The sequence below is a fragment of the Cantharellus anzutake genome (genome assembly GCF_015039405.1).
Source record: "Cantharellus anzutake strain C23 chromosome Unknown EI90scaffold_107, whole genome shotgun sequence".
NCBI classification, from domain to species: Eukaryota; Fungi; Basidiomycota; class Agaricomycetes; order Cantharellales; family Hydnaceae; genus Cantharellus; species Cantharellus anzutake.
Genome location: NW_024067057.1, coordinates 69658 through 93951, shown reverse-complemented (window position 1 = coordinate 93951; position 24294 = coordinate 69658). Strand labels below are relative to the sequence as shown.

The window sequence follows — 24294 nt, the reverse complement described above, 5'->3', positions numbered from 1 at the left end:
ACTATCTCTCATATTACATTATCGGGCGTGGAAGAGACTGTTCAGTGGCTCAGCGTGGGCTAGCATGATATCCTGAACACTTTGCTAGGCTCGAGTCAACAAACACTCACTGCCGTTGTGCATAATGCTAACTTGACCCACCGACCATGAATGATCTAAAACATAATTTGTGTGTCAAACGTTGGTACTCTTCATAATTACACCTGAAAATTAAGATTATGTACAATTTCATGGAGGCATGAATCATAAATGGAGCAACTAAACATGACTCGAAAATGCAAATCGTCCTGAAGCGCTACCCCTCATTAGCCGTTTAATCCGAGCTAGCTCTGCCGAAATCTCTCTATTAACAAATAGAGATGGACACAACTCCTTAAGGACCTTAAAGATGATGAAGAGAGTCGGACTGACCGCAGTGATCTATCGGTTAACTCATCTTGAACGTTGCTGTGGCTGATATCCTTCTGTAGCTTAGCAAGTGCGTTCTCCACATGAGTGCAAAACTTGTCATCTAAGTCTCGGGCAGCCTGACAAGACAAATCTTTGTTGCTTTGTTCCGCTCTATGACAGGGTTTCTCAGTCGAGAAGCGTTGGTTAATGGGGGACGTAGACGCACTTTGCGGAGTTTTGGAGTTTAATCAGCCGTTGGTATTTCGCTGCCAACCCCTCGGACTCAGTTCTCCATACCTTCTCCTTACGTGCCATTTCATCTCTGAGCAGTTTAACCTCCTGCTGCCACCCTTCCATCATGCTTTTGACACTGTCCCGCAGTGTTACATACTCACGGGTAGCCTTCTGGGAAGAGGTTGTGGCTTGGTTCATCATTTCTTCCATTTCCCGCAAAGACTTTTTGGCTTCAGCAGAAGTCGTCTTCAAGTTTGCTTTTAGAGAACCCGCCTCTGCTTCCGCTTTCCGGGCACGTTCCAAGACCTGTGAGGTGGGATGTCATAAGAAGCGGAAATCTGATCATGATAATCGGGGATACCTCTTGCAGTAGCCGTTCTTTGCGAGCGACTACATTATTTAAAGCCTCGTTCTCTAGCCGCAGACGATCACGACCATCTTTTAGGTCCTCTACTTGACGGGTTAACTGGTGGGCAATAATCAGCGCAAGGTAAATTGCGACTGCGGTTGTACGAACTTGGGCCACAGTGCGCTGAGATAATCTGCGGTTAAGAGGTCCCGTTATTACGGGCAGAAGGTAGTACAGCAAAATCACCTCTCACCTTAACTGTGCCTTGGTATTTTCCAATGCATTTCGAGCATTAATCACTCCGGCCTGCAGGTCTGCAAGCACTTTTGTAGTGCCGCCAGTGATCATCATGGATCGTCGTGATGGGTTTGGAGAAGATGACGCAGGGGATGATGGCGTAAGAGGCAGGGAGTGCCGTCCCAGAAGAGCTGAGGATGGCGATGAAATAAAGGGATCCATATCAAGACTGGTGTCGTAGTTGACGGGTTCCTCAGCGAGCGCTCGAGCGTGTCCTGTTCGAGTCCCGATAGCTTATTAAAATCACGGTTAGTTACCTGTCCATCACTTACCTACAGAGCTTATCGGTATACCTGTGATGGAACGAAATAAATGAGAATGGGGAGCGCTCGCCAGAGGCAGCTACGAACGTGACATGCTTCTTGTTGGACTCTCTTTACCATTGAATGCACCATTCCTACTCTATTTCACGGTAAGCCCAGTAGGCAGAAGGAATCCCCTCGTAAGGGAGAAAGGACTCACCGAAACGGGTGAGATTGAACCTTTGTCATTCTCAAGAACTGTTGGTAGTGGGAGGAGGCTGTTTTCCCCCGCCAACGCCGCAAGTGCCGCGGAGGATCTCCGCCTATCGAATAATATTGGGGAGGTACGCCCATCTGATAATGCATCGTCAATAATGGACACCGGACGTGGGGATGTGGGCGCTTCGACGCCAAAAGTGTTGTGATTGCGGGAAGGGAGTTCAGCCGTAGGGGTAGAGACGGGGATCCTGGAGGTGCGCGAGGATGGGCGAGGACTAGAGGGGAGCGACATGCGAATGCTTTCTAAGGGTGCATTCAATATGACATTGGGGACAGTGCGGACGATGGTGTTGAACGTTGGTTTCGGTGTTTGGATTTTCAATTCAATCATTCTGCACAGCTCCTTTGCCTCAACCGAGAAATCAATGGCACATTGTGTAATTGCCATCTTTGCCCACTGACACCTTTTGTCATTAATTCCGTTCACTAGTCTGTGCCGTTTCCTTAAACTATATTAGAGCTCTCGAGTCAAGGATCATGTATGCGTTCACGTGTACATTGACAGCCCCCAGTTCTGCGTCCCTGGCTTGACATTACTATTCTCGAGTGGATTTCCCTAGAAATTGCCATACCAAGTGGGATTGGTAATGCATTCCCGATAATACGGTATCTCTGTAGAACCATGAACAAAAATAACACGCCCCCTAACAATATCGATATGGCGACTCACGTCTTCATCTTGGTCTAGAACGGATTTAAAATCTGTGCTGTCACTGAACCCTTGAGCTCTGGCATACTCTCGCACCGTCAGAACCCGCCGTTGCTGGAGACAGACCTCAGTCTTTGATGTGTGTAGCAGATCATCACATACTGAGGGATGCAGGCATTGGCCTTGACGATGAAGAGGACTGATGACGGCGTTTGTTGTTTGGAAAAACCCATATTCTTCCACACGGCCGAAACCCCCCGGATATAAGTAATTCTTCATGGCGGACCCCGTGGAACCTATGTATGCAGGAACACTCAGTTGCTGCGGCAGGGCTAGCGGATATTCATCAGGATCCCTGCTCATATGCTGTTCTTCAGTTCCCTACCGCGGTGGTCCACTCCGGGAAAGATAGGCACATTAACTACCCTTCAATAGAGGCCTATCAGTTTGCAACAATCCTGGAACAGTGCTACCGACCTTGAAGTCGTTAGTTCTCCGTAAACAATGGTTCTATGGTATGTGACTTTAGTTGATCCAAGCCGCATCCACTCCTGATAAGGTGATTTCGGTGGGGTGGGGTAGTCTACATCGTGAAACCCACAGAATTGGCCCTTTCTCGGTGTGATGGTTGCAAGGTCATCAAATGCTGTGTGACTCATTGGAGCATTATTTTGAGGAAGAGGGTCTTTCCTGGCAAAAGGTTAGTTCGTGTACGGAGCTGCAGAAAACAAAATGTTACCAATGGAATCCTGGTAAGTCCGAAATTGCGTCACCAACAGTCACTGGGTGGTGAGCGTAGCACGTATACCCGGTGTCACTGTTTGGTACTTGTTGGTAGATTGGTAGTGAAATGTGGTGGGTCTGCGGGAATTGGTGCGTAGCGCACGGGAAATATGGAAGCTCTGCATGCCCTTGAGATGCAAGATAAATCATCCTCTCTCGGCGTTGTGGCGCACCAAAGAATCTGGAAAGGTGAAGCTCGATAATGACTTGAGCTCTTTTAAGTGCTTACCCAGCCTGAAGTATTCCAAATCGCACCTGGTAGCTACCAGGGTTCGATGATGAGCGTTAGCCAAATTTGCAGGCGGTTTTACCTACCCAAGATCTAGAAGTGTGCGGATGACGAATTTATGGACCCCCCAACTTATTCCGCCTTCAATTTTCCCATTCTTTGCGTCTTTACCCTGCAAAGGGAAGCGCGCCATGTTTATAACATTCTCAACTACCAGAAATCAACCAACTGGTGATGGCACTGAGTTGAAGTGGCGTACTTATGACATATGTAGGCTTGAAGCATTCCACAAGCGAGAGACCTGACGCTATCAACATGTTTCTCCTGTCACCACTCGAGCGAAATCTAGACAAGCGATGAGTCTCGGCCTGTGATTCCCACAAACTCTGCACACCGGTTTAAACCCGAGAAACCAGCAGAAGGTGGTGTTATGGACATGATGTCCACTTCACCTGACGTGGGTAGAGCATGTTCAGTTGTCCCAATCTGGATGATAGACCGCAAAAGCTTGCTAATACATTGATTAAAGACTCTGGCCTCTAGAATGGAGTATTGTCAGCGGTTTGGAAGCATCTACCAGCCACGTTACCTGGGTATTGGCATCTGGGATGAGACAAATGAGTCATGTCACAGCGAAGATTGAGTTAGCACTCACCGAAAAGTTTCGCATGCAGAGCGTGAAGAATCAATACCCCAGCGAGGAGTTGCAACTCCTGCCAACTGGAAGGCTTGTGAAACACCGCCACCGCCACAGAATACATCCATCAATTTTGGTAAGGCCGAAGCAAAATGAGGGTGTTTGCGAGATCATTCTGCACGACACACAACGCAAGACAATGGCAGATCTGCCGTATTGCTGCCCAAAGTGTCTGGGATGTAGAACAGATATGGGTCTTGTAGCAGGAGATGATTCCAGTCCGTGTGACGTTCCAACTCAGTTTGGCCAAGGACCATACACTTCCCCAGCAATCCAGAATCTGTGCATAGTCTGACTTCCTCCTGAACTGGATATACATCTCTCTGGATCATCACCTGAAGGGTTGAAGATTCGGGGAAAATCGATGGACACCCACGTTTTTGCCACGCTTAAAATATACTACCCTGATGTCGTTCGTTGGGGCAATGTGAACGAGCTGCACGATGTCACAGATACCAGATGACGAGATCATGAGCGCATAGTCAAACTTGTGATATATTTGACTGTTGACTTTAAGGACTTCTTCACTACGGAGCGGTGTAGGGTGCTGCATATCCAGGGTTCTGTGTTCAACACATGTCGAGCAAGTAGGATTCCGTATAAGCTGATATGGATCCACTTCCGGGGGGAACTATGGAAAGACATATCCAGGGATGCCCATGATCGCCTGGACGATATCCTTCAGGATCATGTCATGGGTATGTCGGATATCATACCTAACGAAGTACAGGTTTCCAGGATCCTCTTTTGAGTATCTAGGGACGCGTTCATTAACGCGCAGCATTTGAACGTGAACAAGATCCTCAATTAGATCAGCGGTGATCGAGTTACAGCCATTTGTGATATGAAGTTCGCGCGGGTGATGAGCCTCCAGCAAGATGGTTTTTGAGGAGTGCACAAGCCACTGAACATGCGCCATCTTTGCGTGCTTCCTTTGAAACATCTGGATAATGCGTGCGTACCTATGCAAACATTTTCAAGCTCGGGGCACCAGAAAATCTTTTCACTCACCACTTCGTGTTTGCGTCCTGATTGGATGACCTTGATGCTTGATCACAAAATATTTTCTCCACAGCCGGTGGCTCGCGTAAACAACCGGCGGGAATTGTGACGTAGTCTCCCACCTAACACACTAATCAGCTATACATATGATGGAGGTATACCCATTATGACCTGGAACACCGTATTTTGTATCTGTGCGGTATGATAGAACACTTTGTCTCCTTGAATCTTGATGCTGTTTCCTTTCCACCGAACAACTCGGGATTTTGCATTCCACAGCGCTTCTTCAGCCCTGAAGCTCGGATGGTAATCATTCCCATCAGTTGCATTGCTGAAAATTTCATCATCGAGCGACGATTTTGCTGGAAATTCGGGCGCAGTCCATAATTTTGCGAAGTTTCGCTGAACAAGCGCAGTCATGTAAGGTGGACTAATCCCATCCTGCGTTGATAGGTCGGGGTGCTTGCGCTTGGTAGAGCCTGTTCTGCTGAGCATTGCAAATAACCCGTTGGCTGAAGTATTAAAATTGAAGTACTGTGTGCGGCAGTATGTGTGCCTATCGGCATATGCCGTACTGTAGCGACACGGGTGAAAGAAGTTTGGAAGAGACATCGAGTAATATCGGATGGTGGATAAGATGGTTGAAGAAATGACACAGATACTGTAAATAGACAAATATACACATAATATTACCAGTGCTGGATCAAGTATCAGGTGATGTGGAGGAAAATAAAGCGGAATTAGTGAAGTCGTAAGAGGGGAACGCGACCCCCAGTGCAGGGGTCGCGCGATTTGCTGCTGTAGTGCGGCCCCAAGAAGTGTCGATGTTTGTGTCAGCAGTTTTTGCGGGGCGAAGGGTATCATCGCTTGATCCTGTCTCAGCCGGCGGCCCGATGAATCAGGAGGCAGCGCAGGGCATTGAGTGTCGGGGGCTTCCAGCTCATGTGTGTGAACTAAAGACATGAGAGGCCGTAGGTAATGGAGGTAGTGGAGAGAAGTGGGGTGATGATTTCCGGCGGGCTCGGTCTGGGCTTACGGGGCTACCATTGGCGTTACCACTATCACGCCTCATCACTCTTAGAGGTAGTGGAGAAAGTGAGAAGGGGGGTTGGGGTGATGGAACCCGCACTCCTCCGGCCAGTGCCCACAGGGCTTACGGGGGCCACCATTGGCGCTACCACTATCATCCCAAAAAGTAGTGGAGAAAGAGAGAAGAAGGGTTGGGGCGATGGCAGCCCGCACTCTTCCGGCCAGCCCCCTCTGGGCTTACGGCATTGCGGCGTTGCCACTACACTACACCATCCTCCCTCCAGATGTTATGGACCTCATTGGTTTGAACAGGGGCACCGCGTGAATGTTGACCGTGCCGAGTGTTTGTTGTGACAGCAGAACTTCCCGAGAACATTAAGTAATGGGTCACGTTACCGATCTCGTTTGCCTGACGCGTCTGGACACATCGAAATCGACGCGCAGGCAGTTACGTGTGCGCGTAATTCCGATGTCGGACCACAGCATAACCCAGAAACATGCAACTGGACCACAAAGCAGTGCGCTGGCGCCTCCGCGCATTTACAATGCCATATACTCTGCGGTACAAGTATTCGAGTGCATGGTCCGCGGCATTGCGGTGATGCGCCGTCGGGTGGACTCGTATGTCAACGCTACACAGATATTAAAGGTTGCTGGAATCGACAAAGGCCGGCGTACGAAGGTATCAATTCTTCCTCATATTCCATGTGCACATCGATGATGATCCTCCCCGTGAACAACCCTCTTTTTTTCGCCCTCCCAAAGATTTTAGAGAAAGGTTTTCTGGCCATCTTCTTGTGTTAAACTTTTTTAATTCATATCTTATCGTCAAGAGATACTCCCAGGAAAGCACGAAATTGTTCAAGGAGGTTATGGGAAGTACCAGGGCACATGGATTCCTCTGGAGCGAGGACGTGAATTGGCCACTCAATTCGGCGTCGCACCTCTGTTGGCGCCCTTGTTCGACTATGTTGCCCCAAATGCCTCTATGCCCCGACTACCAGTACCCAATGCTATCCGATCTTACCAGTCATCACCTCCATCAACGGCGAGTCATGTTGGATCCCATCAGGCGTCGTTCCCATCGACGCCTCAGTCTGCCGCCAAGATGAGTCCTTCGACGTACCAATCTATGAGGCCGCCTGCTCCACAAACAACCGATGGCCACTTACAGTCGCCATTCCCCAATAGCGCGCCATCCACTTCTTCTCCAGTTCATCCCCGGCCCTCCGCCGTTTTTTTCAAAAAGAAGTTGCGGGAGGACCTCCCGAAATCTACTCACCCACATCGTTCCTTACAGGATGGTGCGGACAAGCTGAGCGATGGCAAGACACTGACTCCCCCCACCAAGCGTGTACTGTCACCAGTTGACCCCACTACTCGCTTTGCAACCGAACCGAGCCCCTCGCATGCGTCACGCTCTTCGATCCTTGGCAGTCGGTCACGAACTATCCTATCTCATATTAACAATGATCAGCAGCCGAATATGGTTCTTGAGCAACTGACACACCAAACTGATATCGAATTAGAAGGAATAAACATGACAATTGATGACGAGGGGCACACCACGCTTCATTGGGCTGCGAATCTATCTCGGATCTCTTTAATGGAAGCTCTGATTGATGCAGGTGCAGACATCCATCGTGGTAACAACATGGGAGAGACCCCTTTGATCCGGTCAATACTTTCGTCCGCGGCATTTGCATCACAATCACTTCCCCGTGTCCTTGAGTTATTATCGGCATCGATTCGTACAGTGGATGCATTATCCCGGTCAGTCCTCCATCATGCTGCACTTGTGGCTGGCGTGAAGAATCGAGCGTCATCAGCACGCTATTACATGGAGACTATCTTGGAATATGTTGCTCGTAATGAGGGTGCTGAAGGCTTGAGGAGCATAGTAGATCTCCCAGACCTTCACGGAGACACCGCGCTGAATCTAGCCGCCAGGGTCGGGAATCGAAGCCTGGTGCGGAATCTCTTAGATGTCGGTGCCAATCCTTTGTTGGCGAATAAGCTCGGATTACGACCTGGCGATTTCGGCGTCGAGCATGGAGTAGGCTGTCAAACTATCTTTCAATTGCTTCCGCTGACCAGCCTGACTAGAGCCTTGATGCCAGCAAAGCGGGTGATATGATTTCTGCACTCCGCACCGGCCCTACTCTTCCTGTTCGACGAAGGAAGGACTTAAGCAATGGTCAGTTAGTTTGGTTGGTCTTGCTTGCCTCTTGGATTACTGAGCTAATATTATAGAAGTATTGTCAATCATCGAGGGATTGGATATTGAATTTAATGAGGAAGCCGAGACCAAGCGGAAACAGCTAGATGATATTCAAAACCGACTTCGCACCGCTACTCGGGAACTTGCCTCTCAGCGCAGACTTATCCAGCATTGGCAGGCCGCATGTTCGGAGTTAGACCAAATCTTGGAACGCATCAAAAATGTGAAGGGAGCAAGAGATTCTGACCAAAACCTCTTCCATATTAAAGCAGGGACAGCGTCAAGAAGTGGCAGCTTGGATCCGCCTCTCCTGGAAGACGATTATCCAGTGTCTCTAACAACTCTACGAAGGAAACGGTTTTGGCACTCGCATGCGAATCAAATAATCAGCGACCGACTGAGTTTCATGAAGGGACAGAATGCAGAGAAAGAGTTGCAATGCAAGAAACTTGTTAGCCTGTGTACGGGTGTTCCTCTTGAGAACGTGGAGCCCGTGAGTGTTGTCTCAAGTACTAATTTATGCACTCAATTGCCACCCAGATGCTTGAGAATTTGCTTGTTGCGATGGAAAGTGACGGCACTGTCCCCGAAATCGGTCGCGTCTCGGGGTTCATGCAGAAAATCAAGTCATCAAACGGTTGAGGCACCTTGATAGCGCCATCCGCGATGTAATACACAGGAACATTATGTTTGTTGCGACAGTAGTTATTCTTGTGCGAAAAGCTGGAAACTCCTGTTCCAAGAGCCCGAAGCAATGTATTCCCCTCCCAGGGAGATGTCAACAGACATCACCTTGCCTGCATCCGTTGGTATGGCCTTGACCAACTGCCAGTCATCTGCAGACCAGATCTTTACAAGCCCATCATAGCCCGAGCTCACAAGGTATATCCCATTAGTAATTAGTTCGTAGGGATTGCCTTGCAGATGTTGCACCCGTATTGGGTCAAGGATATTGTAATAGGGGTTCACCAGTTGTCTGTAGAATCTGACATCTGAGACCGTCGATTTGTGGGCTGGGACTGTGTGAAGTGCTTTCAAGGATCTCATGTCCCATATTCGGATAGTATCGTCACCTGAACCAGTCGCTATTTGAAAACTGATTAAAGTCAACGCAGGGCGGGAACATCGTAAATTGAAGAATACCCATTTGGAGAAAAATCAATTCCGAATATTCCCTGTGCATGTCCATCCAATACCATGGCAGTGCGGCCAGTTCGTAGATCCCACACACGACCAATGCCATCGAGTCCACTGAAGGCAAAATAAGCATGCTCATTTCGACGGAATTAACGAACCATACATACCCGGAAGCCGCAAGCGCTCCATCATCCTGGAATTGGACGGCATAAACCTCCTTTGAGTGACCCTCTTGCCGCAGAATCTCGACAGGGTACTCCCGGCAAATATCCCACAGCCTCCAGGTACCATCAAAGCTAGCACTGGCAATAAATAGTCCTGACGGATGGAATGCCATTCGAACAACTCGGTCTTCATGACCACGCAGCTTCGAAAGTGGCTTGTCTCTTAAGGCTCGATAAGAAGTTGAATGGGGAGATCAACATCTTATAGCTTACAGGGTAAGTGACCATAGCAAAACAGATTTATCCCCGCCTCCGCTGGCGAGATTCACAGTTTCCGGGCTGAGGCTGACAGTGGCTTTTGGATGCCATGCAATCCCACCCACTCGATCAGTATGGCCTTACCGGCCAACGAATAAGCAATTCGTCATTTCTAAACCATTAAAATGAGCATACCTTGGAAGTGTGTCTTCTGAGAACAATTGGGGATATCCCACAACTTGATGTGACCCGACCAGCTTCCCGTTGCCAGTGTCTTCCCATCTGGGGAGAAACGGGCCTGTGAAATGCAACGTTCATCGCCAATTTGAGATCCTAGTTGGCTAAAGGTCTACATCAAGGCCACTTAAAGATGTGAGGGTCAGTTCTTTGATGCCGCACTCACTTTGAGTTGGGAAATCACTTCCTTCCTCGTATCGATAGTGCGACTTAGTGGAAGTTTGCTTTCTATTCTCTGGTGGGCTAATCTTGCGCGAGCTCTTGGGAACGATCAGCCAATCGGAAATTTGTACAAACGAACATAAAATCACACCTGGGAAGAGACAGTTCTGCAATTTTTCGCCGAGCTTCGAGCAAGTCCTTTCCTCCTGCTGTCCAGAATTCTTCCTCCTAAAAGTCGGTCAAAGTTGCTGAAACAGACGTGACTAGATGACATTACCTCGTCAGATTTGGATCCCTCAGACTCTTCATCTTCGGCAAGTTCTCCGTCAGCAACCATCATTTGTGACAAGTGATGTTTCAGACGATCACGGCGATCAGGAGCCTTCCACAAGCCATCTAAGCCTTGTACAACATGCATAATGAATGTCCTTACATACCCGTTCTCCAAAGAGTGTTATTGGTTGTCCGATTTCACGAAGACGCACTCTAACTTTCGCGTCATCTGTAGGCACCGCCAACGAACGCGCTCCTTTACGACGATCCAGCTCCTCTAGGAGTGCACGGCTCTCAGCTCTGGCTCTCTCCGAACTTTGTCCTCCGAGGGAGTAGTCAACATCATCCACTTAAGAAATGCAGAGCGCAGTTGGTGCAATGAAGATAATGGTCGTCCACGTTGTCAGACGTACCAAGGCTCTCAAAGCTAACGCCATTATTTTCCATGGTGACCTAACGCGCTAAGAATTGCAACACTTCTGGTACAAGGCTATTTGTTGTTTGTTGTTGACGAGCCGTTTTGCTTCCATCCAACCCAAACAGCGACCAGTCCGCATGGCTGAACATCGTGGTGGACTCCGCAATCGCACTTCTCAACAGAATACATCATCCGAAAGTGACCGCAGCAGGCCGTCAACATTGTCAGATCCAGATGTCCCAAGGGTGTGTCCTAATGCCATCTGAACTGTGGACTCACCACTCAAGTGTTGTGTGTACAGCGCCAACGGATGGTGTCGAACCCAACGTCACCATCCCCGTTCGAAACCAAAAAGTTTTCCATCATAGTCGCCTGCGCTGTCACCTTTATTGCCCTTTTGCTTCGTTTTTACAAACTTAATCACCCTGATGAAGTGGTGTGCGCACGATCATCTTGCGCAATGAAAAATTTTTTCACCCCATTTATGCAGCTTCGACGAGGTGCACTTCGGGAAATTCGCGGGGCATTACATTAATCGAGAGTACTACTTTGATGTCCATCCACCACTCGCCAAGTTGCTATTGGGAGCGGCAGCCTGGTTCGTCGGATTTGATGGTAAATTCGATTTCGAAAAGATCGGTGATAGCTACACGAAGAACAACGTCCCATATGTGGGCATCCGGGCGCTTCCTGCGCTGTTGGGGAGTCTCACCGTACCAATTGTGTACGCCACAATGAGGGAAACTGGTTTCCCTATCGCGATTGCCGCATTTTCGGCAAGCCTTGTTGCTTTAGGTAGGGCTATCGACAAGATCGTCTTACTCTTGCTGATACTAGGGATTTGCAGATAATGCCCATGTTGCACAGACGCGCCTTATCCTTCTTGACGCTGCTCTAGTTTTCTTCATGGCATTGTCCCTCTATTCTTACATCCGATTCAGGAAGCTAAGATATTAGTCGGTGTTCTAGTCGTTGATTTTGGGGAGTCGGCTAAATAACATTTACGACAGTGAGTTCACAAGCGAATGGTGGCTTTGGTTATCGGCCACTGGATTTTTCCTCGCTTGCACCCTGGGATGCAAGATGGTAGGATTGTTTACATTCTTAACCATCGGTTCTGCTGTCATCGTGGATCTTTGGGACATCCTTGATTACAAGAAGGGGTATACCATGGTACGCTTTTACTGTATCTTAATTATGCCTTGGCTTAAAGGGTGATTGAAGGATCACATGTGGAGACATTTCTCTGCAAGGGCCTTGTCCCTTATCGCGCTTCCTCTTTGCGTGTATCTCTCCTTTTTTTGGATCCACTTCAAAGTTCTGAAGTATTCGGGGCCTGGCGATTCTTTCATGAGCCCTGCTTTCCAAGAAACACTTCACGGAAATGAGCTGTTGATGGACAGCCAAGGTATGTGTGACAATGGGCACCGATTTGATCTGCTAGCTAATTTTATCGGACAGAAATTCGGTATTACGATATTATCGTCTTGAAACATAGAGATACAAAGGTATTTCTGCACTCACATATTGAGATGTATCCTCTCCGCTATGAAGATGGGCGTATCAGTAGTCAGGGTAACTATTGTATTGAGCTCGAGATGCTTTGACGAAGAGTACTCACCTCTCACCCAGGCCAACAGGTCACCGGATACCCTCACAACGACACAAACAATCACTGGCAGATCATTCCAACGAAGGCTCTCCCAGAAGCAGGCCATGGGCGCGTCGTGCGTCACAGTGATATCATACAGCTTCTTCACGTCAATACCCAGTCCCATCTCTTGACGCACGACGTTGCATCACCATTGATGCCCACCAATCAGGAATTCACAACCCTAGCCAAAGATGACCACAGTCGTTATAACGACACGCTTTTCCAAGTCAATATCGCTGATGGAGACGATGGCCAAGCCTGGAAGACGAAGTCTGGTCATTTCCGTTTAATTCATATCCCAACACGGGTTGCGTTATGGACACATCCAGAACCTTTGCCACGTTGGGCGTTTGGTCAACAGGAGATCAATGGAAACAAAAATACACAAGAGCGATCAACTATTTGGTTTGTGGATACCATAGTTGCAGACGAGAGTACGCCCCCCAATCATGGATCCATTTTGTGCACTGAACAATGATTGCTTCCTAGACGGACTAGAAGCTCATGACCGTGGAGAGGCTACATCACCCAGGACAGTTAAGCGCATGTCCTTCTTCCGCAAGTTTGGGGAGCTACAATTGTTAATGCTTCAACACAACGCCGGTCTGACGGCATCACACCCATACGCCACTGGACCTATCAACTGGCCGTTTCTCCTTAGTGGTATCAGTTTCTGGACCGAGAACGAACAAAAACAGCAGATATACCTCGCTGGGAATCCACTTGGTTGGTGGATTTGTGTGATGGCGTTGTCTGTGTTTGCTGGAATTATTGGGGCGGATTTAATGGCACGCAGGCGAAATATCAAACCCATCCCAGAAGGTGGGCGGGCCCCAAACCTCTTCATGATCTTAACTCAAAATTGTCTCAGGAATCCGCAACCGACTTATAAATTCCACTGGATTTTTTGTTGCGGCATGGGCATGTCACTATTTCCCTTTCTTCCTCATGAATCGCCAGTTATTCGTACATCACTATCTACCGGCGCATCTCTCATCAGCACTGGTAGCAGGATCAGTGTTGAACTTCCTCTTGACAGAGTCTATCGAATACCCTATTTCTATTGAGCGTCGGGGCTTCACTCGGTCTAAGGCCCGCACCTACACCGATTTCGGATTCCGCGGTTTTGTGGTTACGGCGGTGCTCTTTACTATTCTTACTTTCTCATTTGTATTCTTCTCTCCATTGACGTATGGCACACCTGGGTATGTGTATTTCGCTATCATAAGCCATCCCACTCTTACGGAAATGAATTAGACTGTCGGGTGAGGAGGTAAACAAACGACGCATTCTATCCAGTTGGACGCTTCATTTTGCTGGCAAAGAGCATGAGGTGAGGTCCGCGATGCGTAGAAAGCACGGCAGTAGCTGATTAGTTTTTTTGTAGAGTACGTGATTTGGGCTTGTGATGGGTGTATCGAACCCTACATGATTTGGCAGGGCTTTTAGTCAATGCTCATAATACGTAGTTTTTATCGTAATGTGTGCTCAGCAATTGAAAAAAATTTGAACCTAAATATTGACTTGACGATCACATGATGAGACGGCGAGATCCGTAAAACTTGCCAGTTGTTACAGCTTTAGCCTGCTCGCAGTCCTTGTTCTAAGATGGTGCGTGAACGGAGCGCTGACGCACTATTATCCCGGAACTTGATTGCTTCATTTCTGCCAGGGTAAACGTACGAAAAAGGTTGGGGTGACTGGGAAGTATGGAACAGTAAGTGGTTGGCCTAAGATCGCTTCACCCAAGCCTGACCGTGCAATTCAGCGATATGGTGCTTCCCTTCGAAAACAAGTAAAGAAAGTATGGATTTGTGCCAAGTATTAGAAATATCCTTCGCATTCCTGAGATGATTTTAGATGGAAATCACACAGCACGCCCGGTACACCTGTACCTTCTGTGGCAAGGTATTTAACCCATCGGCCCTTTTTTTGGTTATTCCTGAATACTGGCTTGTACCTCCAGGATGCTATCAAGCGGACGCATGTGGGTATATGGAAATGTCGAGGCTGCAAGAAGTCTATTGCTGGTGGTGCCTGGACGGTGTCTACTACGGCGGCTGCCACTGTGCGAAGGTATTATAGTCCTCGTTCCACTTGTCTGCGGTGCCTGATCACTATATCCCACTAGTACCGTTCGCCGCCTGCGAGAGCTGACAGAAGCCTGACCAGTTTATATATCTATACATTGCCCTCCATGATGATAATGACAGATGCGTTCCTTTCCTAACGAACACATAAATAAATTGGCTGAGATCTTGATCTGTACAAGTGTACATGTGAGGGTTGTTAGGGAGAAAGGAGTCAAGTAGGTTCGTCGCCACTTTCATTCTCCCCTCTCTCGCTGTATGAAGACCCATCTTCGCTGCTTTCGTCAAACGTCAATGGGATGAACTCGTCCGTCTCTACCAGTTCATCTCGTTGAAGGTTGGAAGGCTGCACAACTGAAGAATCATCCACATTGTGTTTCGCTCGGATAATGTGGGGCAACTTGCAACGGGAATTAGGACAAGACCCGGAGGTTGCAAAATCTGGACATTCTCGAACATGCTGCCTGTCACAGTGCAAGCCACGGTCGCAGTAACCTAGGATTGCAAAATCGCGGCAGATACCCTCCTTGTGACTAAGCTTAACATGAGGATACTTGCATGAAGAGCCTTTGTTGCAGCGAGCTCCATTTGAGAAGTGGACACACACAGGGACACGTTCAGGAGTTGGCATGTGAGAGAGTAGGCAGGGTTTGTTGTTGCAGTCATCGTTCATAAAGCGAGGACAAATAGCGACCTTTTCAGGATTATGCTGATATGGGCAGTGCAAGCCATTCGTACAGAACCCTGAGTGCAGCAACCGAATGCCCAGTAACGTTCTCGTAAGATACCTAATGGACTGACAAAACGGATAAGCTGTACCTCGTGTTGTGAATTTTCTACATGGTTCATCAAGAGACGATGGCTTAGGCGGTCGAGGGACAGATCTGGGTTCCTCATTAGCGCAGTGACAGAATGGTAGACTTGGAGAAGGAAAACTGACTTATCAGAACGCGTTCGGCGATTTTGGCCAATGACTCGACGTTTTAAATGAAATCCAGGTCCTACATACAATGATTTGACCGAGTGGCGAGAGTGCGAAAGGTTCGTTCCAGAGCGTCCTAGTCTGCTGGCGGCAACCAAGTTGCCACGTTTCGTTCGTACCATGGTGGCCTGTCGAGCCAATGAAGTGGACGAGAAACTTGATGACACAATGTTGCTGGAAGAATCATGAGATGTTGATGCATTTGGTGGCGTAGTGGTACCCGTCGAGATTGTAATATGGTCGCGTGGCGGAGTTGATGATGCATCATCGCTATTGTGCTTGCGGACAAGGGATCGCTTGGAGGCTGTAAAAACTGTGCCATCTATGGTGACCTCGCGGGATGGCTCATGAGTTGGTGTATAAGTTTGAGCCCTGTGGGTCGAAAGAACGCTGCGATGGCTTAACAAGGGACTCTGCGATATTGTTTTGCGCGAAATGGCATCTGGGAGCTGATGTGAGACGCCTGTCGTTGGGACAGGGAGGTGGAAAACCTACTCTTTAGTCGCGCAATCTCTTGCAGAAGCTGTTCGTCAGTTGGCATCATGTACTGAAGTGTTAGAGGGGAGGGCAGTTATCACGGAGAGTACGGATCCGAAGACACGAGGAAGACGAGCTAATAGGGTTTCTGGTGCAAATTCAAGCCGTCAGCAAGGACTTTTAACCTTGACAGTAGCGTTTGTCACTGAGGGTCGGCAACCGAGGTTGTGACCGCAGTTTTGTGGCTGTGCTAGCTATCCCAAAAAACAGCGGGATGTTTTCCTCTGCACATAATGAAGATAGTATGCAAATAAACATAGGATGTTGTTTGTAGTGACCTATATTAGTGTACTTTAGGTTTGCTTTTTCTCGAATGTGCTTCATTGTTGACAGTACTACACTGTGGGAAGTAAACTCTGGTAAATTACCAAGTTTTCGTAGGTAAAGGACCATTTACTAAGTTTCGGGTGGTAATTGAGGAATGGTAATGTACCAACTCACCTGACGAGGGTTGGTAACCAAGTTCTGTGTACCATCTTTTACCAGATATCCTATGGTATTGAGCGACGTGACACATAGTGTAGGATTTCATGTTATGTACACCAGTTTTACAGTAAAGCACGATGTAGTTGATCATCGTCGACATCAAGGTGGGCTGTGCAAGCTCAATACTACAGCCTACAACTCCCCATCGCAGCGATGCTGTTCTATAACGAAACCTGCCACATACCGATGATACTGATGCTAAGTTCGCGATAATTTGTGTTGTGTCTGAGAGAGAAATGAAGGAGATTTGAGTGAGTGCAGCATTGTCATCAGCTCTGCAGGAGAGCCAGGATGTGGGTCGTTGGCACCTTGATGCCCAGGAAATTCGAAGTCAGGAGAGTGCATTCAAGTACTATATGCTTGATAAGCAGTGTCCTTCGATGGACATGTGTCAGGGCATCCCCCGACACGCCCCGCCCGATCCCTGCTCCGCTTCCCTGCTCCGCACCGCTCCCCCCTCCTCTCCCTCTCCCTCTCTTCCTTTCTTTCTTTCCTTCTTTCTTTCTTTCTTTCTCTTACATGGACCACCTTTCCCGCTGCTCAATGTATCACCGGTGCGCATGCCCATTTCCCCTCCTGTATCTTACCACCCCTACATCGCCGCCACCGCCGCCGCACTCGCCCTGCACCCACAGTGGGCCCTCTCGGGATCTCCCACGGAGGCACCCGGAGAGCCGTGGCTGTGTGCAAGGGTGACGTGGTGCACCCCACATGATCGATCCCGCATGTATATAATAACAGCTGGAGTGGGAACCGAAGAAGTAGCCTTCTTCTCACATTTCCACTTCAGGCAAGTAGTGTAGCCTTCCCTTTTAATGATAACTCACATTTCCACTTCAGACTAAGTGGTCGGGGATGCTCACCCCACGACGGGATCGCCGCTATGCACAGCCGCTATTTGTCCCACCGAGTCCCGCATGCCGGGACCTCACCGCTTTCGGAGCTGTCCCTGACAACATGGGGGTTTGAATCTACAGCAGACTGTTTGGAGTGACGCGTTGACAGTTTGGAGCGACGCATTAACAGTTGTGGCACGTAAGTTGCATTCAGCAACTTCCAAGTCCCTTACCTTTGCCTCTCACCATCTGCCCTCCTCTCGACTTTAAATGCTATCGTGTATTTTGCCCAAAAACACGCTTCATTGAGACTTCTTAGCCTGTTATATTGCTCCACTAGTGAGGCAACACACTTTCCATGGCAAATGAGCCATAACCATCGGGATTCCGACATCATCAGTCTTATCTGACATGCCTTATCATGCATCCTATCACACATCTTTCCACGTGTCTTTTGTCCTTCATTAGATTGCGATGCACTCTCCTCTTCACGAGTATAGCATATACTCATGGGACTCACCCGATCTGTGGATCTCTCTGTTGCACAGAAAATCAAAACTCCTGATCTGCGAGGCCAAGTTTTCACATGGCCTTCTTGGGCATGATGTCCGGCATGCAGTCTCACGCACACTCGATGCCCTTGGAGAAGCTACATGGTTGGTCCCTTTATTGCTCTTGCGGATCTCCATTCTAACTGACTCTCAAAGCTTGTTTCAAAACACCCTGAGTGTGAGACTATGAAATTGAGTGGGTCGCTGAATGCCCAACCCGAAGAGCCATATTGACAACTCATCATGCGATGCGATCGAGCATGGAGCATTCCATACAACAAACAGCAAGGGAAAAAGCAGAGTAATTGTCAGGGATTGGCCCCTGACCCCGCTGTCAGGGCACCCAACCACACCCCAGAACCACCCTCCCAGACTTCCCCCTCTTCCCTGACCTCCCCATCCCTACATATCTCTCACAACTTCAGCCCGCATGTAAGCCCACGGGAAAAATCACGTGGGTCAAGGCGAGCAACTCGCCTTAACCCATGTGACACCTTTTCCGAGTCGCGGGAACATGCTCGGCTTCTACCCAGAGTCACGTTACGAACTGTACAGTACACTTCCCTTTTATAGTAGCCAAGCGGGGAATAGGGAAACTTACCCTTTTTCTCAACTCAGTCCCTCTTAGGCAAGTTGTAGTTACCCTCTGTAATACATGACAACTCAGTCCCCACTTAGTCCCTTCAGTGAGTTTGAGGAGCTGAGGACAGGGTCTAGTGCCCAGGCACCCAGAACACCCCACACACCTAGGGCCGAGGTCAGGCTGTCCCCAATCAAGGACCGAGCCCTGACAGTAATGCCGATGCCCAAGCCATCAGGGATTTGACCTAGCTATGTCTTCCATCGCTTATCACTCCCAAAAGTCATAACCCATGTACTAACTACTACTTTTTTACAGTACTTGTCTCTGGTCACTTGTGCTAACTCCTTTCACTCTTATTCAGACTGCTATCACCGACTCATTCAACTCCCCAATCCCACCTCTGCTCTTTTTCGCATAAAATGCTTCGAGTTTTCCACTACCGTTCTATCTCTCTTGGTACTGTACTGCTCATGCATCGCCTGTGGGTCACTTCTGATGGCCACACTATGTGTATTAACTATCATATAAATGAATATTCTCTGACCCATATTGTACCATGCCAAAGATCGTAAAGTACCAACGACGAATCAGTAAATGACCAAATACCAATCTGGTAAAAATGGCCGTTTACCATAAAAAACATTGTACATCACCAGAAAAACTGATGTTATTCACCATTTTTGGTCTGGTATCCATTTCTGGTCAATTACTGCATACAAATTGGGGTTTGGGGCTATTGCCCTGACATTCTCCCCCCTTGCATTGCATTTGCGATGCATACAAGGTTAATGGTGAAGAAAATAAAGTTTTAAGAATTGATTTACATTGAGTTTGAAATTATCAATGAGTGTTTTGTTGTCGCCACTTTAAAGTGGGCGATTTTGTACATGTCGGTGAAGGAGAGAGAAAAGGTTTAAGGAATAAGTGAGTGTGGGCCATCACTTTGAAGTGAACGATGATACATGGGTATCGCAGAGGGGAAAGTAGTGGAGTTTGTCGAAAATGAATTTCGACCCAAAGGTTGTATGTCTTTGGTGTTCCTCACTTGTTCTGTGAGGGTTCATGTGTAAGTGGTGTTTACACATGAGCAGTGGTGGATGTGGGTCTTTTGACGAAGTAGAGATTTCCACAATTGTTACTTGCGGTTCCTCACATACAGTATTGTGTGCGGGGCCTTGAGTTGGGGGAATGGGCACCTCGATGGCATATTACCATGTCACTTTCCCTTTCCTCAAGGGTGGAGTCATTGCCCTGGAGGAGGGTTTTCCTCTGGGTTGTTCATCTGGACATCTGATTGCTGCATCGGATGTGATGACGTAGCCTGGGCTACATTGTCGAGCTGTGGGCTTGACAAAGTGGGCGCTCCCTGGGTGGGAGCGGGTTGTTGTGTTCCTGAGCTACTTGGCTCAGGTGTGGAGTATGGTAGGTCTACTGTTCTTCCCATGGGGAAGGGTGGTCGTTGGCCTGGTTGTCCAGCACGGAGACTTGCGTCTCTTTCCCGGTATTTGGAAGCTTTCGCTTCCCGCTCCGCAGTTCTTGCGGCACATTCCTCAGGAGTCCTGAGTGGTTTGAACTGGGATTTTAGATAGGTGGCTTTGCCTAGACTTTCCCAGGAGATTTTTCCCTTGTTCTCTGGGGAATTATACTCCTCCACGAGTCTTGCAATACTCGGGAGTCCCAAGAAGTATTTCTCGGTTTCCTTCACTTTTTCGCGAAGGGTTCTGTGTACCTTGCCGCTTTTGAAGGCGGCTTCAGCCTGTTCGTACCAGTGTACGAATTCTTTCCCACTCATGCTTGTCCACCAAGCGTATGTGGCATCGTGCGCTGCTTCTGACCCCGCTATTCTCCTCATGGGGAAGTTGGGGTTGATTGTTACATCGACTGGAGCTTCAACTTTGCCAAACTTGTTGAGTTTGGCGGTCTCGTATAACATGTGGACACTTCCCTGCAGGGTAGCTTGCCCATAGGATGCTGAGGTACTCAGTGGCCTGCCGCCTCTGGCAGTGGTCCCCGTTTTAGGGTCTGCTGTTGGTTGCCTACCGCTCTCCCTCTTCCCCTCGACATGGGTTTGCCCTTCTGAGGGTGGGCCCTTATGCAACCCAGACAGGGTCGCCTGCCCACGGGGTGGCGGGTGTCAGGGCCCGGCCTCGGACTCGGAGGCTCCCTGACCTCAACCCCCATCTGGCCTGTCCTCACACTATGCGGGGTATGAGATGTATAGTAAAAGGAAAGATAATATATACACTTGCCTATGCGGGGTATGAGATGAGAAGAAGGGTAAAGGTCTCATCTCCCCGCATGGTTGCTATATAAAGGAATGGGTCACATGCCCACAACTATACAGCTCCTAGAGTTGTGTAGTGTGACCCGGAGGGAACATCCAGGTGGCAGTGCCCAGTAAGCGTGGGAATGTTCTGGGCGAGTTGCTCGCCCAGAACTGTGGCTGTGACCCGTGGGAACATTCTGGGCAAGCTGCTCGCTCAGAAAGTTCCCACGCTATCCCATGTGCGCGGATACACAACACAGAAAGGCAACAACAAGGCAACAATGAAGGAATGGAAGGAAGGGATTGGTTGGGGAGTCTGGGGCACCCTAGGGCAGGGTGCTGAACCCTGACAGCGGGATAGTCGGTGCCCCACCCCTTGGTGCGCTAGTCCCCATGTGGGGTCGTGCCTCATGAGGCCCGGAACCGTATCCCCTCCCCCTGACCTGGGAGGCCCCCATCATAATGGGTTTGGCAGCGAGGTCTGCCAGTGCACGTGCCTCTCTGAGCTCGCATTTTAGTAATTCGATCTCCCTCTTTTGGAGATCGACCTCTCTCTCTGTGTCTTTCAGAGAGTCGAAGATGCCCTCGGCATCTCTTTGTGCTCTGTTGTATTTGTGCCTCCAGTGGGTGCAATGGTTGCAGGTGTCTTCTGATGCCCTCAAGTTATCAGACCATGCCTGTTTGGACGGTCTGGATGAGGAGCCGCTGTCACTCCCTCATCTCCCTCCTACGAGGGACTTCATCTCTTTCAGCTCCTCGTGGAGCTGACCTGTCTGAGCAGCTACTGCTGATGCGATGGCTGATTCCCAGCCTGCATTTGGCTGGGGTGTTGTTGGACCTGGGCCGAATTGGCCGATCCAGGGGTTGATCTGGCCAGGGAAGTTCCCTGGGGAGTATACCTGGGGCTGCAGCAGCAAATGCTGCCCCTGGAATGGTGCTTGTTGCGCCATTGGTGCAGTTTGCACCACGTATGGTTGGAAGCCCCTCTGAGGAGGCTGGGGGTATGCGGTGCCTGTTAGCAACGTGGATGGTTGTTGGTTTGCGGCACTCATTTGTGCTGCGTGCATCGTGTAGTCCATGGCACTTATTTGTGCCTGGTGTTGTTGTTGTTCTGGAGAGCCTTGCTCCCTGGGTTGTCGTATTTCGATGTCCGGTGGCTTGTTTGGATTGAACCGAGGGTTGCCTCCCCCAGAGAACGACATTTCGTCATTATGTTTCTTGTGGTGGTGGGAGGGGTTTTTGTTCTTGCGTGTGTGGGATTTGCTGCAGTCGTGTGTGCTTTTACATGTGAGCCTGTGGTTCACGTGGTCTAGGCGAGTTACTCGCCTGGCCCATGTGATCTCTAGTACATGGTGTGGCTGTCTGGGCGAGTTGCTTGCCCAGAACTTTCCCACACTCTTGGCTGTGGGCCATCGTCCCTTGGCTTTACTTCCTCCGCCTCCATTTTTGGGGGCGTAGTGATGCCGAGAGTTCCCTGACTTCTTTGATGGGGAGTTTTTCTGGTTCCTCACATTTTGTAATGTGAGGTACTCGTCCAGGTGGACGAGGTCGTTGCAATTTCCTAGGGGTTCCCATGTGGTGTCCCCTAGCTCCCATTTAACCTTAAACCAGAGTTCATTGTGAACCCATGCATGGTTTAAGATTTTGCGAACTACTGCTTTGCGATCGGGGTCTTCCCCAAAATCGTAGAATATGTTTACTTCCCTATTTGGGAAGATTTCTTGGTCATTTGGCTCGTGAGGTATGAGCCAGGATACGTGGAATCTTGGGTGGATTCTGTGTTGTTCAAGTTGTGGTGGCAACTTGAGGACGTAGTTTGACGTCTCTGGAAATGTTTCCAGAATTTCGTAAGGCCCTATGTATAAGGGCTTTAGTTTTCCTGCCCTTCCTTTGGGTAGGTTCAGCTTATCCATGGATAAGTATGCAAGCTTGCCTTTTCTCAAAGGCGGGTCCAGGCATCTTTTCTTATTCGCCTGGATTGTTTGAGCAGCGCGATTGTGTATTATCGCGTCGTGTGCTGCCATGAGGTTTTCCTTTGCCTTTTGGGTGAAGTTGTTTACTCCCAGGTAGTCTGAGGGTGGTGCTGTTAGGCACATCTTTGGCATATGGCCATAGATTAATTCAAACAGGGTAAATCCTGTCGATGTGTTTGAGCTCACATTGATCACAAATTCCACCATCGACAGTTTCGCTGCCCAGTTGTGTTGATCTGGTCTAACCATTGTGCGTAGTATTTGTACTACTTTTTGTATCATTCTTTCCACTTGGCCATTGCCTTGTGGGTGGAATGCAGTTGTGAATTTCAACTGCACACCGAGTATTCGGTGTAGTTCGCACCAAAATTTTGACGTGAATTTCGAGACTCGATCTGATATGATCGAGTGTGGTAGACCATGGAGTCTTACAACTTCATGAAGAAATACGAATGCTAGTTCTAGTGCGTTCGTTGTTGTTTTTATTGGAATTAGGTGGACGTTGGACGTCAACCTACAAATGATTACCCAGAGGTAATCATATCCCAAGCTTGTTGGGAATGGACCTGTGAAGTCCATAGCTATTGATGACCATGGTGTCTCCAGGGTCAAGAGTGGGTGAAGCAGTCCAGGATTTCTCCTGGTGCTTTTCTTTGTTGTTTGACAAGTTCTGCAAGACCTGCAGAACTTGTGGGTATCCTTCCTCATCGACTTCCACCAGAAGTATCGATGGAGGGTTTCCCCTGTTTTCTTGGATCCTAAGTGTCCAAGTGTTTCATGGATGTTTTCGAGGATTATTCCTCAAATGGACTTCCTTTTGTAGTTCCCTTTCGGGACTACTATTTGGGTCGTTCCTCCTTCTCCAAGTCGGGTTATCAGCCCATCTTTTATGGAGAAGTTTTTGAGATTCCCCGGGTTCTCTAGGATTTCCTGGTGGATCTGGCTTTGCGAGTATCCAGATTTTATTGCCTCAATGAGGTCTTTTCCTTCGAATTGTTTTTGAAGGTTCTCTTCTGGAATTATGATTTCTTCCAGATTTTGGGCACTCCCCCCTAGAGTTTCCTCTAGGTTATCACTCCCCCCAGAGCTTCCTCTAGGGTATTTCTCGCATGTATTGCTGCGAGTCTCTTTCTCTCTGAGTTTTTACTCAGGGTACTGCTTAGCAGCAGTTCTTTGTATTCCTCGATTCTGTCGGGGATAGTATCTTCTGCATTTTTGTCCAGATGGATGTCCACCAACACGTAGTCATTGAAATGCAGATCCTCATCCATTGACGAGGCATAGTA

The 24294-nt window shown here is 48.7% G+C and overlaps 12 protein-coding genes across 12 annotated transcripts; 3 read left to right on the top strand and 9 right to left on the bottom strand.

The window, feature by feature from the left end:
• Nucleotides 1–155: 155 nt before the first annotated feature.
• Nucleotides 156–1487, bottom strand: EI90DRAFT_3084890 (uncharacterized protein). The gene is made up of 6 exons (XM_039062096.1): nt 1227–1487; nt 1142–1166; nt 986–1090; nt 617–930; nt 412–561; nt 156–343 (listed from the first exon to the last, which is right to left on the bottom strand). The coding sequence occupies exons 1-6, from the start codon at nt 1430–1432 to the stop codon at nt 259–261; spliced, it is 885 nt and encodes a 294-aa protein (XP_038909528.1). The 5' UTR covers nt 1433–1487; the 3' UTR covers nt 156–258.
• A 35-nt stretch (nt 1488–1522) lies between these two features.
• EI90DRAFT_139758 (uncharacterized protein) lies at nt 1523–2474 on the bottom strand. The gene is made up of 2 exons (XM_039051757.1): nt 1733–2474; nt 1523–1672 (listed from the first exon to the last, which is right to left on the bottom strand). The coding sequence occupies exons 1-2, from the start codon at nt 2177–2179 to the stop codon at nt 1613–1615; spliced, it is 507 nt and encodes a 168-aa protein (XP_038909527.1). The 5' UTR covers nt 2180–2474; the 3' UTR covers nt 1523–1612.
• EI90DRAFT_139546 (uncharacterized protein) lies at nt 2264–2913 on the bottom strand. Its single transcript, XM_039051754.1, has 3 exons — nt 2826–2913; nt 2603–2772; nt 2264–2554 (listed from the first exon to the last, which is right to left on the bottom strand). Exons 2-3 carry the CDS (start codon nt 2717–2719, stop codon nt 2348–2350), a joined length of 324 nt encoding a protein of 107 aa, XP_038909526.1. The 5' UTR covers nt 2720–2772; nt 2826–2913; the 3' UTR covers nt 2264–2347.
• A 1-nt stretch (nt 2914) lies between these two features.
• On the bottom strand, nt 2915–4390 carry EI90DRAFT_139545 (S-adenosyl-L-methionine-dependent methyltransferase). The gene is made up of 10 exons (XM_039051753.1): nt 4108–4390; nt 4042–4055; nt 3971–3991; nt 3847–3904; nt 3712–3797; nt 3539–3662; nt 3453–3485; nt 3180–3404; nt 3042–3130; nt 2915–2991 (listed from the first exon to the last, which is right to left on the bottom strand). Coding segments are annotated over exons 1-10 (762 nt in total). The 5' UTR covers nt 4218–4390; the 3' UTR covers nt 2915–2989.
• Nucleotides 4391–4557: 167 nt separating this feature from the next.
• Nucleotides 4558–5135, bottom strand: EI90DRAFT_139867 (uncharacterized protein). Its single transcript, XM_039051758.1, has 2 exons — nt 4866–5135; nt 4558–4816 (listed from the first exon to the last, which is right to left on the bottom strand). The coding sequence occupies exons 1-2, from the start codon at nt 5090–5092 to the stop codon at nt 4618–4620; spliced, it is 426 nt and encodes a 141-aa protein (XP_038909524.1). The 5' UTR covers nt 5093–5135; the 3' UTR covers nt 4558–4617.
• On the bottom strand, nt 4803–6338 carry EI90DRAFT_140122 (uncharacterized protein). The gene is made up of 3 exons (XM_039051764.1): nt 5323–6338; nt 4866–5273; nt 4803–4816 (listed from the first exon to the last, which is right to left on the bottom strand). Exons 1-2 carry the CDS (start codon nt 6112–6114, stop codon nt 5157–5159), a joined length of 909 nt encoding a protein of 302 aa, XP_038909523.1. The 5' UTR covers nt 6115–6338; the 3' UTR covers nt 4803–4816; nt 4866–5156.
• A 235-nt stretch (nt 6339–6573) lies between these two features.
• EI90DRAFT_3084885 (uncharacterized protein) lies at nt 6574–9196 on the top strand. Its single transcript, XM_039062095.1, has 6 exons — nt 6574–6862; nt 6946–6958; nt 7014–8236; nt 8287–8377; nt 8434–8894; nt 8942–9196. Exons 1-6 carry the CDS (start codon nt 6650–6652, stop codon nt 9041–9043), a joined length of 2103 nt encoding a protein of 700 aa, XP_038909522.1. The 5' UTR covers nt 6574–6649; the 3' UTR covers nt 9044–9196.
• Nucleotides 8793–11229, bottom strand: EI90DRAFT_3282462 (WD40-repeat-containing domain protein). Its single transcript, XM_039066903.1, has 10 exons — nt 11046–11229; nt 10797–10981; nt 10637–10741; nt 10511–10587; nt 10364–10457; nt 10156–10309; nt 9976–10099; nt 9706–9924; nt 9545–9652; nt 8793–9497 (listed from the first exon to the last, which is right to left on the bottom strand). Exons 1-10 carry the CDS (start codon nt 11077–11079, stop codon nt 9107–9109), a joined length of 1491 nt encoding a protein of 496 aa, XP_038909521.1. The 5' UTR covers nt 11080–11229; the 3' UTR covers nt 8793–9106.
• EI90DRAFT_3002603 (glycosyltransferase family 39 protein) lies at nt 11212–14144 on the top strand. Its single transcript, XM_039056348.1, has 12 exons — nt 11212–11295; nt 11352–11488; nt 11541–11845; nt 11898–12006; nt 12061–12223; nt 12275–12458; nt 12512–12625; nt 12683–13138; nt 13194–13526; nt 13576–13909; nt 13962–14037; nt 14092–14144. The coding sequence occupies exons 2-12, from the start codon at nt 11361–11363 to the stop codon at nt 14098–14100; spliced, it is 2211 nt and encodes a 736-aa protein (XP_038909520.1). The 5' UTR covers nt 11212–11295; nt 11352–11360; the 3' UTR covers nt 14101–14144.
• Nucleotides 14145–14379: 235 nt separating this feature from the next.
• EI90DRAFT_2943027 (60S ribosomal protein L37) lies at nt 14380–14872 on the top strand (the record flags this gene model as incomplete). Its single annotated transcript, XM_039055282.1, has 5 exons — nt 14380–14421; nt 14473–14508; nt 14565–14612; nt 14671–14780; nt 14836–14872. Coding segments are annotated over 5 exons (273 nt in total), but the record flags the coding sequence as incomplete, so codon positions are not given.
• A 105-nt stretch (nt 14873–14977) lies between these two features.
• EI90DRAFT_3002597 (uncharacterized protein) lies at nt 14978–15762 on the bottom strand. Its single transcript, XM_039056347.1, has 2 exons — nt 15614–15762; nt 14978–15538 (listed from the first exon to the last, which is right to left on the bottom strand). The coding sequence occupies exon 2, from the start codon at nt 15465–15467 to the stop codon at nt 15009–15011; it is 459 nt and encodes a 152-aa protein (XP_038909518.1). The 5' UTR covers nt 15468–15538; nt 15614–15762; the 3' UTR covers nt 14978–15008.
• Nucleotides 15227–16587, bottom strand: EI90DRAFT_140092 (uncharacterized protein). The gene is made up of 4 exons (XM_039051763.1): nt 16272–16587; nt 15614–16218; nt 15402–15538; nt 15227–15327 (listed from the first exon to the last, which is right to left on the bottom strand). The coding sequence occupies exons 1-3, from the start codon at nt 16318–16320 to the stop codon at nt 15464–15466; spliced, it is 729 nt and encodes a 242-aa protein (XP_038909517.1). The 5' UTR covers nt 16321–16587; the 3' UTR covers nt 15227–15327; nt 15402–15463.
• Nucleotides 16588–24294: the final 7707 nt, after the last annotated feature.